Here is a 16621-nt window from a genome sequence, read left to right as displayed (position 1 = left end):
CGGGCCCGTTTGAAATCCGTCTTTGTTTTTCACTTTGATCTTTAACTGCTAACCTATCCATCGCTTCACCTGATCCCCTGTTAGAGCTCCTTCACCCACTTCCTCTCTGCTAAACTTTTCCCTTTTTTTAATGCCCTGTGCACTAAGCGGTAATCATCATCATCATCACTTTTCTCGCCCTCCTCATCATTAGCTTTAGGTTCTTCCACAGCAGTAATTAGCATGCGGCGCGGGGAGCCGGATTGGGCAGCGGAGAATGGATGTGGAGCAAAGCAGGAAGCGGTTTCTGTTTTCTCTCTCATCAGATCAGTTTTTACCAACTTTTCCTCATCATTGTCTTTCTGGTCTTTTCTCATGTTTGCCAATTTGTTCCATCTAGTTTTGTCTTGGTTTGTTTTCTGTTCATTTTCTATTTCAACAGTTTATTTTCTTTTTTTAATCTCCACAATCCACCGTCTCGGTTTCTTTGCTTTGTTTCCCTTTTTAATTTTGTCTCTCTACATCAACTATTTATGGCAACAGAGAAGTAGGGCCGCTGAAAAGAATAAGAAATCTGACGTATTTCAGTGAATTTTGAATTTAAACTCAAAATTCTGATTTTTTGCCAGAACTCTTCAAAAAAAGTTCTAATTCTAACAAGAAATAAAAATTATTCTGAGCCTATATGATGTCTTTTTTCCTTAGGATTCTGACAAAAACTCAGAATTCTAAGAAAAAAAGTCATAATTTTGAGAAAAAAAACTGAGATCAGTTACAACTTAATCTCAGAATTTGGATGTAATGTCAAAATTTAAAAAAGTCAAAATTATAAGTAAAATTTGTGAACTCAGACTGAAATCTGACACTTTTTCCTCTGAGAAAAAGAAATGAGATTATATTCTAACTTTCAGTTTAGAATTATGACTTTTTCTCAAAATTATGAGGAAATGTCAGAATTCTGAGAAATAATATGAAGTCTGAGAAAAAGAACTGAGATGAAAGTCAGCATTTAATCTGAGAATGAAAGTTTTCTCTGTATTCTGATAAAAGAATCTAAGGTTATATTGGCTCTAGTGAACTTTAGTCAGACAGGGAAGTGGGTAATGAGAGAGGAGGAGCAAAGGTTCACCAGGCTGGGATTCGAACTTGTGATGACCGTATCGAGGACTACGGCCTCCATACATGGGTTGTTGCTAAATATAGCAAGAAAATTGTTGAGATGGCGACTATTGCTAACTGCAAACGTGCAGACATGACCTGGTGGGCCAGTCAATTCAAATTCAAATTCAAAAGTGCTTTATTGATCACAAAAGGGAAATTTAATTTAATTCAAGTTTTCAAATTGTTATTGTAGATAGTGATGGCTGTGGCAGGTAGCGGTCTGTAAAGACTCTGTTTTCCCAAGACAGTCTTATGAACAGGATGGTCAAGATTGTCCATCATTTTCTTGATTTTATGAAAAAAACGTCTTTGCATAATCATCTCAATAGGTTCCACAGTTGTCCCCAGAACAGAACCAGCCTTCTTTGTCAGGTTGTTGAGCCTTTTCCCCAACAGATGACGGCAGAAGAGACGATGCTTTCACCAACTTACAGAAGATCAGTCAAATCTTTCTCATAGGAAAGCAGAAGAGGAAAACGGTTGACCTTTGCTGAGGTCGATAAGATTGGCCATTGACCAATCTCCCAAAAATAAGAACGTTGTTTGACACTAAACCTCCTACTTTAGCATCAAAATGGGGCATTCAATACGTCACAGACAAAAATTAGCGATCGCGTAAAGCTTAAAACCTCCACAAAGTCCATGCTCCTTGCTACGAATGGTTTCTCAATTGTCAAGGGTCAAGACCCTCTGCACAAAGCAAACAGCGTAGAACAAGGGGCTGGTTCTTACCAGGCTAGTTATTACCCAACACTGGCTATGATTCATATCCAAATGAGACCTACACCCCAGTCATCGTCTCTGTAAGTCCCCAGCCCCCGCCCTCACCTCTCATCTTTCTACGCCACCCCCTCCTGATCTCCCAGAGTCCCCGAGTGGCTCGCTCCATTCCGTTTCATCACACATCAAACGAGCCCGGCGCTCTCCACACAGGGCGGACCCAAGGACCCAAACATCTGCACGGGGAGGCGTGCGTGGGAGGGGAACCCAGGCGTCCGAGTGCATGTGGAGGAGGAGGGCTTGAGCAGATGTCATAGGGACCCGAGCAGCCGGCTGGGGGGGACGCCGCGGGGAAAGAGAGCTGTAGTGAGGGGAGCCGGCTGGCCTGAAGCCGCTCTCCTCACCTTAGAGCTCGACTCCCTCCTCCTGCTCCCCGTTTTGACAGAACAATTAGGTAATTAGTCACCTCAGCGCTAATAACCTCATCATTACTTGCCTGTGTGTGTCTTCTCTCTGTTTAAAATTCCTGCTCAGGTGCTCCCAGCCCTGAATTAAAAGTGGAGAGGCTAAAGGAGGCGTACGGTTACCTCTGTCTGGCATCTCCCTCAGCTGCCAGGGCTCTGATCTCGACCAGAGAGGGTCAAGATCACTGTGACAACCATTAACACCGAAGCCATTTCATCAGTGCCTCGTCGTGTCAGGCGCAGGCTGCAGGGGGACTCTGATCATCGCTGACATTTTCCCGGTTAGGAAAAGTGGCAAACCGGAGAGCTCTTTTTTCTTCTTTTGCTGTCACGGAGTCATCAAAGGGCCTGTCTGAGAACAGCTGTTGACGTCAGCATGCGGCTACAAGTGTTATCCCCACTCCACATATGAAGGGTTTTTCCCGACTAATCTGCATGTGCATCAGGCAGATCTGTAACTTCACAGGCATGTTATCTGTCATCCAATAGGAGTCATATTTTGACAGATGTTTCAGGAGAAATATGGAGCTAACAAGCTGAAAAGCCAATACTGAAGATCTATCTCCACACAAAGAGACCACCTTATAAACTCACTACATAAAAACATAACAAAAAATTTCATTTATTTCAGGCCTATGCTCAAAATGTAAAACTAAACTAAAAGCAGTAGGTAACACTAGCTGAAAAGCTAGGAGCGCTTTACTAATGGTAAAGCGCTAATCATATTCATTATTTCCACTAACACTAAAGTGCTAATCATAAACAGTAGTTTTGCTAATGCTAAAGTGCTAGCACTAATCAGAGTGCTTATGATTAGCACTTATATTAAAGCACTAGTCTTAAACATTAGTTCCACTAATGCTAAAATGCTAATCATTTTAATGCGAGCATTAATCAAAGTTCTTATTATTAGGACTTACAATAAAGCACTAACCTTAAGTTTTAGTTGCACTTACACTAAGATGCTAATCATAAACATTAGTTTTGCTAAAGCACTAATCACACTCATTAGTTCCACTAACATAACAGAACTAATCATAAACAATGTGTTTATGATTAGGTTTATCAGTTCTACCAGCACAAACATGGTATATAGCATACGTTTCACTAATACTTTGTACCATCAAAGTATTTATCAGAAGCTAATGCGCTAATCAGAAACATTATTTCTGATAATGCACTATACCGACAGAGAATATAGCAAAAGCTAATACTGAAGTGCTCAGGTATTAAATTAAGTCATATTAATACCCACCATGTTATTACCCTCAATAGGACCAAATTTATCATTACACATTACTTCACACAGAGCAAGACATTTTTTTCATGACATAAGAGAAATAACATTTCTTCAAAAATATTAAGGAATTACTGACATGAAACAAACTCATATCTTGTTCAAAAGTTACTTGCAAGTTAGTTTAGTCGTTTTTCCGGGAGTACACAGATATTTGTACTAGAAACTAAACCAAAAGTATTAGGTGAGATTTTGTGTTTTTCAGTCATGAACCAGTACAACATGTGGGCGAAATAGTTGTAAAACCTAATGTTGTATTCCTTGATATCATGATGAAGAACTGCAAAAGACCTCAGTTTTTAAGTGTACTGTGGGGGTTATTAGTGTGGAAGCCTCACTGCGCGCATCTATATTTGTCTACAAATGAAGTTTACTTGATGAATAAAACATCTGAACCGAATGTGGAGAAATTTTAACCACAGAGGAGAGCATAAAAGAACAGGGAGATAAATCTAATTGATTCAGCCACTTGTAATATTCTCGCCTGCAACAAACTCCGGCAAAATGGATTTTGCATCTTTCTTGCCTTTATTAGGCCCAGCTGAGCGCACCGCCTTGGCTCGACGTCAGGTTCGCCGTACTTTATCACGACTCCGGCTAATGAGAGATAACTTTCCTCCGACTCCACCTCTGCTAAAGTTACTCAGTTTTTGCACAAGCAATTACTCAGTTTGTTGATGTTTCTTCCATTTGCTTCAGTGAAGAAAATTTGCATCACATAACCAGAGGCCTGCTGTAGGGCTAACCGAGGCGGGTTGTATTAAATTATAAGGTGTCAGGCTGTTTGACAAAGTACCCGAGGAGTTTCTCATGGCCAGACTGCTGCACCAGAGGTCACTGCTTCTTTCTGACATCTTCTGTGTCATAAACTCTCTTGTTTGGCTGAAAGTTGTAGATTTTGTTGCCAGAATTATCTGAAAAGAGGTAAAAGTTATTAGACTAATTTTCTGTATCTTTTTTGGTAACTATTCATTTCATTTTAAATAGATTTATACCAGATATTTTATTGCTAAATGCTGCTTTTTTAACATTAACACTAATGTAAATTTTTTTTTAATATTATACTTTAAGTTAGGGGTGTCCAAACCATTTGGCCGAATATGTCAAGTTTCACCACAAATTCTTTAGTATTTTCAATTATAATTGAAAAAACTATTTTAGTTTTTTATTTTTACTTGCTAAATAAACAAACTAAACATGATATTTTAATCGACTAAGCAGTGAAATTTAAATGATTTTTCAAGTTTGCTAGCTTAAACGCAAACTTCAAAATTTAAAACAAAAAAACTACATCTTACGTTTTTTTTTTTTTATCTTTTTCTGAATTTATTTGTCTTTTTAGAAACAAGAACAGTTTATGGCTAAACCTCTCACTTCTACCACGTGCTTGCTAATTGCTGCTGGCTAGTCTGAAGGGGCTGAGTGGAGGAGTAGCGAGGGAGGTCTGCTCTGACAGGGGGAAGCTCTGAAGACTGGAAACTGCAACTCAGAGGAAGAGAAGCCTCAGAAAAAGGAGGAGCTATGTCTTGAAGGCGGAGCTACGTCTCAAAGGCGGAGCTACGTCCACCGGGGCGTTTTCAGCTGAATTGTTGCCGTGGAGATTAATGGATTTCTCAAACATGCATGAAAGAAGCAAAGCAACACTCCAGGTTTGTTTCTGATGATGAAATAACATTATAACATGATCTAGATCTCAAAAAAGTTGATTTTACATATTATTGCCTCTTATAAACCAGAGATACCAATAACTGTCACTTCTTGTTTTGTAAAACAAAAAGATTTATTCACTTCAGTTTAAAGGTTGGATTTTTCATTGTTTTCCATTAGAGACTTTTTTCATCTATCACTGGTTCCACTAAGCATAGACAGCACATAAATACTGATAAGTGAGTCGAATTTGATTTTTAATTCACATGCCAAGACCACAAAAATATTCTCTAAATCATAATTAAAGGCTTCAGTAGTGCCGCAGCAGTGAGATTGGGATAATGTTTGAATATCAGGATCTCTCTCACAGCACAGGGTGCAAAATGTCTGATTGACAGGCAGCTCTCAACTCCGATCAAGGTGGAGATTGGAGGGTGACTGCTTCCTGGCGTCTCGTATTTGTTGTATTTGACAGGTGCAGCCAGGCATCCCGGAGTCCTGGTGGAGCTCTGCGCCGTTTATGCAGATTAACACGTCAAAACTACAAATGAATAAGTAAACTGGCGAGCACAAATCAGGCATTTAGCCCGAGGCGATGGCATCATTAACAGATTAAACAAAGTGACTAATCACAAAAACAATCTGCTTCAGAAGTGGAAGGAGTTAAAAGACGCCAAAGCGTGAGGCTAAAAAGCTAAGCTATCTTAATTATTCAACGACAGGCAAACAAAGGATTCGTAAATAAATAGTCCAATGAAAATAAAAATATAAACTGTTGGAGTTTAGAACCAAGAGAAGCTGTTCTAACATGACAGATAGAGTTAAGATATTCTTGGTTGGAGTTGAAACACAGGTGAGTTTTCGGTAAGTCAGAGTTGGGGCTCTTGGGTATATTGCCATCTCTTCAAGCTTTGTGCAGTGAACTTCCATCCTTCCATCTGGGATGATTGACTCATGACTAAAGTTTCTCTCTGTAACATTATAAGCTGGTAGTTTTAAAATTGATGTACAACCCTCGCAAATTGCTTCTCAAAGGTCATTTTTAAAATGGATGTATAATCTTTGCTTGATTGATGGGTGGCAACAATTGCTTCTAAAAGACAATGCAGCTTGGTATCATGGTGCCAAACCAGAAAACTACCAAAACTTGCACCTCTAATATTGATTAGTTTTATCTATCAAGAGTCCAAGTTGGAGCTCTTGGCCATTTTGAGGTTTTGTCAAGTTTTGCATGAACATTAATGTGAATTTGATTGAACTTCCACTCCTGGGAAGTTTGCAACGGTCTTAATAGTTATTCTCTCATGAGTAAAGTTTCTCTGTAATATAATAAACTTCACATTGTTTTGGAATGGATGTCTGATCGATGAGTGGCAACAATTACTTCCCGAAGGTCTTGGATAATGTCTTTTTGTCTTGTCATTGTATTGGCACACATTGTGTGTAGGGGCCTTCTTGTGTGGTGGGGAAGCACAAAAGGTATAATCAGTTTTTTTTCCTCAACCGTACCAACAATCATGTCTTTTTCAAGACCCTAAAGCAGCCTTAACCTCAGCCTCAGATTCTTTCATTCCTGCACACGGACTCAGCTGTAAACACAGTCTAAATTGGCCTAAAAAGACTCCGGTTTCCCAGACATCCCTCCACGCGCGCCGCAGACGCCAGCCTCCTTTGACCTTCACACCAAGCCGCGGCCTGAAACCTCGGCTATTGATTTTTCTAACTATCTGTTTACTCCTCGTCTGCACACTTTCCCAGCTGCTTGGAGAGCATCGCTTGCCCCGAGGCGATCAGCAGGGCTCAGCTTGTTCCAGTCTTTGATCATCGTTCAGCCAGCGGATTAACATATGCACACTCTCTTCCTCCCTTTGTCGCTGGGCCTGATAATAAATCTACAACCCTTCCTCTATCACTCCCTCTCTCTATCTCTCCTTCTCTCTGCGTTGCTCCAATAAGGGACGAGCCATGAATCAATCACCCCGCTTTACGCCTCGTGTCAGACATGGATGCAAATCACAGAAGGATCTGCGGGTAAAGCTCTGCTTATTAAAACCCGATGCGGCACTCATTACGAGGCCGCCTCATGCACATGCATGTCGCCAAGGCGAACAGCAGGTAACACTCGGTAAAAACAGCAACACTGGTGGAGATAAAACACAGACAGACAAGATTAGCCGATTTCTAAGACTATTATCTCAACAGAGGCCAAAACTAAGCCTCGTCCGCTCTGCCAAACCTAAAGGAGAATTGAAAGCTGATGAAGTTAATTACCGAGACATTGTGGGAGGTTAAATCGTCGTCTAAAAGAAGCTTAAACGGAGGGGAAACTGCAGGGCAGAGGTTTGGGTTCATAGATACCCTCGCTGTGCAGTAAGTGTCCTAATTAGGGTTAGTTTGAGCCGACAAACCATCCCAGTTAGCTCGCTTAAAGGGCCAGGGCTTCTGGGGCTTAAAACAACAATCAGGCCTCTGCAAGTAGGACAGCACATAAATGTATGAGAAGCATACATTTATCTGCTTTTGTGGCTTTTTTCCTCCGAAACTAACCTATCTGCTTCCTCTAAGGCCACAGCTGAAACACGACCGCGCTCCCCGTTGCCTTCCTTATTTATTACGACCTAATTATATCAGCGTGTCGGCAAACAGTTCCTTGCCCTAAATGCCGCAGTGCTCTGGTGGCTGAGCTCGTTCTTGCAGACCTTATGTTTAGGAGCTGTGTAGCATTTAACCACGGTTCTCCCTGAGCCACACGGGGTTGTTTAACATTAACTTTTTTATTTATTTTTTTTACTCCCGTTTTTTTTTTTTGCAGCCCATCAACGATGCAACGGACCAGGCAGAGGGAGCGCACGCGGCGAATGAAAATACAGGCGCAACGTGAGTTCAGGACTGATGGGATGAAGAGGTGGAGTGAGTTTGGACGAGTTCCCCTCCTCTTCCTCCTCTTCATCATCATCATATCATCTGAACGTCGGCCTCAGTTGCCCCGGAAGATGCCAGATCCCATGGAAACCCATTTTCACCAACGTGATGAAAGAAGACATAAACATTTAGAGACAGTATCTCATAACTGCAACACAGCTCAGTCATTTCTATGAGATGTTTTCTCATAATGATGAGACATGGAAGCGGTGATTGTATATTCCCTTGATGGATGAAGCTACATCTTCACTTTAACTTCTAACCAGGAGGAAAATATTTTATTTTATTTGTTCTTTTCACAATTTTATATTTATTGAAAAGTACCCTTACATGTTTATCTTATTTAGAGGGATTCAACATATCTCATTGAGAGCTAATGATCAAATATTGCTAGTTAGTAATATTTTATGTTTGGGCCATTTTCTCTCTTCATTTATCGATTCACCTGCATTTGATGCTCATGTGTCACTAAGAGCATCTCATTCACTAATGTCAATTTGGTACAACAACTTATTTTTATCACGCTGCGATAAACAGGTGTAAGTAACTCACTGACAACATGCTAGCTTACCCCGGGTAAGCTAGCAACCGGCGGCCTCCACGGCTCGAGCTGCAAGCCAAGCTGCATCCGCCGTGTCGTCCGGTCGGGCTGCGAGTCCTCCGTCAGACGGCGAATAAACGACGACCGGACGAGAAAAGACGCCTACAAGGAATGAATACAACAAATTATTCATTTACGGTTTTAATCCTCTCCAGATCTCAGATGAAACATTACTGTTAAATAAAACTGTTATATTTGAAGGCTTAATTTTAATCAGTCAACCTGATTTGCTCGGGAATTAATTAAATATTCCAGTGACCCAAACACTTTACAACTAGACATTACCTGCGTGAATCATTTAATTTCCCTTTGGGATTAATATAGTATTTCTGAAATTGGGAAAACTGGCGGGTGTTTGTAAAACAATGTGCTGGGAGTCACAGCTACATTCTCGCATTAAAAAAAAATCACTTTGTGTTACTTAAAGTGTAGCAAAGTGTAGTAAATTATGGGATACGGTGGGCCATGAAGGATCCACAGAACCTTCATATCTGGGGAAAAGGACACGTTCACACAGGCCTTTTCGCCACGCTATGACGTAACCAGCCTATAAAGGATGCAGTCCAAATTATCCCTTTATTTACTTTCAACATAAATTAAGAATAAAAAATACCAACACTACATGGCGGTGGTGGTAGGAGCGTCCACCACAAACATGGATCCTTTTATGAAGAATAAAAATGACGGACCGGCTTCCTGGAACTCATCTGTCCTCCCAGGTTGGGAAAAAAACCCAGAGCCCACTCGGCCTGACAGCGAGACAATCAGCCTTGTGCTGCTCAGGGTGGGAGTGGAGGTGAGGCGGCGGTGACCCGGCATGCCGAGATGAGGCCTGCTCTCCACGCTGATGAGCTCTTCTTCCTCAGACATCAAACGGGGCAGCGCCGCAGATCTCCCCGCGACCCGCATGCGCTGCCTTGTCTCCTGCTCTCTGCTTTTATTTGAGCCTGATGCAGCCAGGCACATCAGCAAATATCGATCACGGCGAGCTCGGTAAAATTCTCCCTGCAGGTTTCTGACAGGTGATTACAGAGGCTGGGAATGTGTGCACACATTTAGGTTTTTCTAACCCCTCCAACCTCTGAGACTGGCTGGGAGAGCAAGCTGAATTTCTTTGGTTTGTCTCAAATCATCCACAGAAGAGAGACATGTTTAAAAAAAAAACATCCAGAGAAGGAGGCACACAGTGCAACCCTGAAATGAGGGGATGAAACGCAGAAAATGGAGACTTACTGGAATCTACAGGTTTTCTGGGCTCATAAATATTTTTTAACGTTTTTGTCAAAATATTATTTAAATTTTTTGTGAACAAAATGGAGAAAATCGCCACAGGATGATTAAATTTACAAAGTCTGACGTGAAAACAATGTGGTTATGTGACTCGAAGTCTCTCAATATAACAGAGTCCTAATTCCAAGAACCAAAATAAATGGAAATAATTCTGTTAAAAACAGTTTATGTCCATAATTCTTGAAAAACTACAATTTAGTCTACAAACACAAGCAGTTTTCAATCACTTCCAAGTTGAACTACGACAATGTGTAACCATAATTATTGGAAAACTACAAATACATTTTTTTTTGTAGTTTCTCCTTCTCGCCTGTGGGGGCGCTGAACCAAAAACCACTGAGGTAAGCAAAACCAAAGTCTCTGAAGCACAACTTCCTTCTTTATGAAATGTGAACAAATCGATTGATGTTTGTAGGATTTCTCTTTTGAATTTGTTAGAAGCCATTTCTCCTGTTAGCGCTAAGCTAGCATGTTTGCTTTGGTTGTACTTACCCAGAATGCCTTGCTCTATAGTTTTATTCCTGCTATAACAACATACAATAATATGAGAAAGACACAATTGTCTGTTTATTCTGTCTTTATTTAATGCATCTGACACAAAATAATGTTCAAATTATTATAATTATTTTTAATTTTTCATATTTGGAAACTTTAGCCATTCAAGTGATGGAAAAACATCACTTTTGATACAAAAGAAAGCTGAGGTTTTTAGGAAAATAACTCAATAAAATCAATTAGTTCTAATGATTTCTTGGACTTTTTAAGGTAATTGTGTTGTATTTTTTTTGTTTTGTATTTCCTGTTTGCATTGATTTTATTTATAGACAAAATTGATCTAAGTAATTTGAACTTTGTTCGTATAGCCTTTGTTTTACGTAGACAAATCATGGACAACGATTCAGAAAAATATTGTTCCAAATTATTATGCAAATAGGATTAAGGTGTCATAAAGATTAAATTTACAGATGGTATGGTGTGTCGGGGCTCTTTAAATTACTATAATTAATTTCAGAGATCTGGGTTGGTCAGTATGTCTGTTAAGCTCAATTAAAGGAAATCTACTTAAGAAGGATGTTCCACATTATTAAGCAGGCCACAAGTTTCATCCTGCAAAGCAGCCCAAGCAGAAACTTTCCACAAACTCACAAGTTCAATGTGAGTTTGTGGAAACTTCTTTTTGAAGAAGGGATGTTTACATGTGACTCGGTCTTTTAAGATGTTTTTGATTGAAACAGCTTTAGTACATGTGACGACAAAGAATGACCGTTTAGAAAAGCTGCTGTGCATAATAATTTGGAGCAAGGCATTTTGAGTTTTTTATTTTTGAAAAAAATTATGTTTTCATGGGGAGCTATGTTCAGTAAAATTTGATTTATACTGTAATAGTTCATGGCTTGAAAATTATACTGACCATCATTTGCATTGACCATTTAGGAAAATCTGGGAAAATATCACTTGCATAATTATTTAGAACATGGTGTAGATTTTTAGCTAATTCTGCACTTATAAAAATCTCAATTAATGTGCATTCTCCCAACCAAACAAATTAAATCAAGTTAAAGCTGCAGCATGTAACTTTTATAAAAATAAATATATTGTTTCACATATTTGATGAAACTGTCTCTGTGATGCCAATACATGAGATCTGTGACAGAAAAAAACCCAAAAATTTAGCTCCTCTGAGTGTTTCCAGTTTTAACTAGAAACAACCAATCAGAGCCAGAAGGCGGGTCTTAGCGCTGTCAATCACCGTTCTGTCTGCTCTCTGCTGCACTGCAGCTAGCATGGCATGTTATTAATGCTATGACTAGCATTGGTAACTATAAATAGATTTCTTGAAGCTGTTTCTCTGCTATTACCACATGTAGTAGCATACATGAGGATGATTGACAGCGCTAATCCCTGCCTCTTGTCTCTGGTTGGTTGATTTTGGTTGGGAGCGGTGCATTTCTTCAGATGGCAGTAGTAGCTCAGGGACAAGGTGGAGAATATTTATATTTTCACAGATTATCTGTCTCATAGATAGTATTATCTATAATATCTCATATTATCTCATATTATACAGTCACGACATTTTGACAGTTTTAAGAAACATGTAAAAAAATATATTTTTACCAAAGTCACATAATGCAGCTCTAAGACATTTAACATTGTTTTCATCTAGACAGACTAGTCATTATCAGTGGATCACAGATGAACAATAGCTTTTTGGCTAATTCTGTTGCATTTACCAAAGTCTCCATGCGCATTGTCCCTGCCAAAGGAAATGAAATGAACTTTGGATTGACTCATGAATCGATAACTTGCATCGCGCCCACTGTGTCCAGTAATGCATGCGTCTTCCAATCATCGGAATTCAAATGACTTGGACGCGTCCCCAGCCTTCTGTCGAGGCCTCGCCGCTCACCAAAAGCCTGCGAGGGAAAAAGGCTGCAGATTGGTAAAGCCTCGCATTCGGAACGTTATTAATTAAGCTGGTGGAGAGGAGAAGAGTCTCCTCTTTTTTTCATGACAGGGGCTCCCGAGGCGGCGAGCAGTGTGGATCTTGGCGCTGACCTGGCCCAGCAGGGGGAAGGAGTTGTGTCTTTGAGGTAGAGTTGGGGCGGGGGGAGGCTGGCTCCATGCCGACAGCCAGGCCTGCCACGTCTGCGTGCCCGCTTTGAAGTGTCACCTTGAGGGAAGAGCCGATGGCCGGGAAGCCGGGAGGCGGGAGCAGCGGAGAGGAGTGGCACTGTTGGCATCGGCAGACATGCCGCTTTAATATTGCATGGGCTCCCATCCATCTCTGTACACACTCAGGACATTCCTTCTGCTTGATTTGGTTTGAAAGAAGATCTTTGTTGGGGGTTTTTCATCACCTGCGTTTGGTTTCGAACAAATGTCAAGCCTTTTGCAGTCGGAGGAAGTTTTAAACAAGCCGTGGCGTTGTGGACGCTGACATGTTGGGGCCTGCGGAGAGGAGGGTGGTAAATAATCTGGAAGCGGTGGAACAGGGCCGGATCCACCAGGAGTTTAAAGGGCTGATTAGACCTGGGGGCCACCAATAGGTTTTGCGTTTGCAATTTTTTCAATCAAGTTAATTTGTATAGAACATTTCAGCAAGAAGAAATGTTTGAGCTCCAGCAGACATTTTTAAATCATTACAGTGTGATGAATCTGCACATTTCTGGTTAAAATCAGACATTCTCAAACTCACAGTTTCTGTATTTTATGTTTTCTCCTACATATTATGTTGTAAAAACATCAGAATAAGAAGTCAATACCCCAATAAATTCCATAAATTTTGATGAGACTCCGGATGGCAATGGTCATAGTTTATTCACCTCGAGAGAAATTGTTAAAATGAAGATTGATCACCAGAAAAACAATGGATCTGCTATAAGGAGCCAAACTACGGAAGAGGGTTAGGGCCAAATAAGAAAAATAATTCTGATTTTTTTTCCCCAGAACTATGTTTTCTTAGAATTTATATTTTTTGCCTCAGAAATCTTTTTTCTCAGAAGTCTGACTTTTTTCTCAGAATTTTGACCCTGTGTGCTTTCTGTTGTGCTGCAGCTAGCACAGCATGTTATGAATGCTAATGCTAGTTAGCATGAACACCAATCACGGTGGATGAACAGTTTACCGGTTTTCCTGTAACATTAAGATGTTTCTCTGCCAGGAACATTTAGGATCGTACATGATGTTGATTGACAGCACTAAGCCCCACCCACTGACTCTGATTGGTTGATCTTTTCCTGAGTGGTATATCTCTGAAGTCAACACAGAGGAGCTTGGACTTTTCACACATTATCTTTCTTATATTTTTTTGTGAATATATGATATTAACAAAAATGTTTAATAAAATGTTTCTATAAAAGTTAACTACTGCAGGTTTAACATTAAGTAACATGGAACATCTTTGCACAAAGATGTAATGTGAAACAAAACCAGGAATCTCAAAAGTTTGAGGGAGATTCACAAGTGTAAACCAAACTATCAGAATGAACAGAAGTAAAGGCTTGAAATCAATCCCTCTGAGTGAAATGAATATGTACGAGTTTAATTTTTTAAATTAGATTAGTGAAATAAACACTTTTTCAAGATATGAGCCCACATGTGCAGAAAAAAAGACTTTGAAGAATTTGGACTTCAGATAATTGGTAAAACTTTTTTGTCAGTGTTAAAAAGAAAACAGTGCAGGTTTATTCTCGCTCCAGCTTTTGCTAATTGCTAACGCCGCCATCTTTCATGAATTAGGAAGCGGAACCGCCAGGGAACCCAACCTTAACTTTCATATCTCCCCTCTTTAGCGGCTACCTCGTCCTGACCCGCTGTAGGATCCAACATGGCGTCGGCTTGAGGAGTTTACCAACAAGCGGCGGCGGCGGCAGGATGAGGCGATTTGAAACGAAAGCAAAGAAATAAATAAAAAAATAAGATGGCGGGTGTCTACTTTCTACTTTCCACCCGCTTTAACAACCGTCCCAGTTCACAAATAGCAGTTTTAACTCCCCTGATTAGCACTGACATCTGCAGCCTTTCATCTCGTCCTCCATCTTGTTTTTTTAATCAGATTAACCCAAACGGGCATCCTTTAATGGCCTCTTTTTTAGGAAAGCTGAAAGAAGGGAGATAATTAAAATAATTAAACCGCTGGGACCGGTCCATGCGCCGGCTCTTTTCTTCTCTTCTCGCCTTTAAGTTTTCATCCCGCCTTGCTTACGGATTCAAGCGGCACACATAGAGAGGAAGAGAGAGAAAAGGACTCATCATCCTCGCTTTAATTGCATTAAGTCGACTCTCGGAGGTCCAATTTTTTCCCTCCAAAACTGACAGCCGGCATCGGATCGGATCTGATCTTCAGGTGAACGTCAGCCATCTAAATCTGGAGGCAGAGGGAGGGGGTGGACGCCGCTCTAAACAGCCTTTATGCAGCATATTTATTTAGTCAGGGAGTTTATTTAGCATAAGGCCTTAAGACTAAAAAAGGAGGGAAAAGTATCCTTTTTAAGGATTATTTATTCATGAACTTTTAAGCTTTTAATGAGGACAAATGAAGCCGTTTTCCACAGTGTCAGTATGGAGTACGCTTACCAAAAATATTCTTGTTTAGCATTTTCCCCCCTTTCTGCACACTGAGGGATCCGTGAGGAATAAACACTTACATTTAATAAGTGCAACTCAGAGTTTGGAGAGTTGCAATCAGTTTGTTTTGATCTTCCATAAGTTTTGATCAGACTCCGGATGGCGATGGTTATGATTTATTCACGTCAAGATGAATTGTTAAAATGGAGATTGATCATCGGAAAAGCAATGCAGACAAACTACGGGAGAGGATTGGGGACAATGACAAGAAGTTACTTTTTTCTAAGAATTCTTTGTTTCTCAGATTTGTTTTCTCTCTGAATTTCAACCTTTTTTTCAGATTTTGGAATTTTTTCTTGTAGTTCTGGCATTTTTTCTCTGAATTATTTTCTCCCTCAGAATTCTGATGTTTTTCCCCAGAATTTCAATATTTTACTCAGAATTAATTTTTTCCCCCTCGAAAATCTTATTTATCTTTCCCCAAAATAATTTTCTCAGAATTTAGATTCTTTTCTTCTCAGAATTCAGATTTTTTTTTCTTCTTCTCAAAATTCTGACATTAGCTTCAGAATTAAGACTTTTCTGAACATTTTGAGCTCTTTGATCTCCTCAGATCAAAAGTTGTTTCCTCTTGTGGCCCAGGAATTTCGCTCAGAATATTTCTTTCTTTACACAACGGGGAAAGTTTTGATCGATTTTACTCTGCGTCCAAGGTGTTTCATCACTCCGCCACCCCCCTGTTTGACTGCTGGAATATTTATGTTCTCGAAATGATGAGTTAGTTTGATGTAATAAAAGCAGGAGGCGGAGCTTACGTTTAATCTCTTCTTGTTGTTGACCTTAAACTGAAACAGGTGAAGCCTGTGTTTGTTGTTCTGGGTTCTTTATCAGCTCTTGAATGAGTTTCTGATTCATATATGACTGTTTCTCATTTGTTGTTGAATTTATTTAGATCTGGGATGTTTTAGTTTACTTTATGCTGTCAGACAGGCACCAATTTAAGTGAGTTCTTGCAAAACAGAAAATGGTGTTTATTTACAATTAATAAATGATATAAATGCAATTACTTTCCTTAAGTTGCTTTATATTTTACTTTAAAATGTGATAACCTGAAACTTTTAAGCGAAAGCAGAAGAAATCTTTTCTTCTTTTGAATATATATTCCTAAAATGTCAGCAGATGTCTGAAGTTGACCATTTTCCTCCTAGTGTTGATAATCAGCCAAACTGAACAAATGTGGATTAAAAATAATGGATCACTAAAAGTTTTCAAATTTGAGACAAACCAAAGTAACTTTTTCATTCTGTAACCTGAAATTCGAGCTACTTTCCCTCCTTTTTAATTTATTCTCCGCCGTCTCCCGCACTGATAAAAGAGGCGAACGCGGCAACAGCCGAGTTATGATTTACATTATAGGTATGTTGAATATTATAATCACTCGTCTTTAGATAGATTCAAGCTGTACTTCCTGTC

General features: G+C 39.8%; 1 protein-coding gene across 1 annotated transcript in view; it reads right to left on the bottom strand.

The window, feature by feature from the left end:
• Positions 1 to 16621, bottom strand: part of tsc1b (TSC complex subunit 1b) — a 48748-nt gene that overhangs the window by 10404 nt on the left and 21723 nt on the right. Inside the window, exon 23 of the mRNA XM_055040225.1 lies at positions 8743 to 8893. Coding sequence (XP_054896200.1) covers positions 8753 to 8893 — 141 coding nt within the window. The 3' untranslated portion in view covers positions 8743 to 8752. The remainder of the gene's footprint in view (positions 1 to 8742; positions 8894 to 16621) is intronic.

This window comes from Poeciliopsis prolifica, unplaced genomic scaffold (genome assembly GCF_027474105.1).
Source record: "Poeciliopsis prolifica strain line A6 unplaced genomic scaffold, Auburn_PproV2 SCAFFOLD015, whole genome shotgun sequence".
NCBI classification, from domain to species: Eukaryota; Metazoa; Chordata; class Actinopteri; order Cyprinodontiformes; family Poeciliidae; genus Poeciliopsis; species Poeciliopsis prolifica.
The sequence above is the reverse complement of the archived record's forward strand: the minus strand, read 5'-3'. Positions and strand labels throughout refer to the sequence as shown.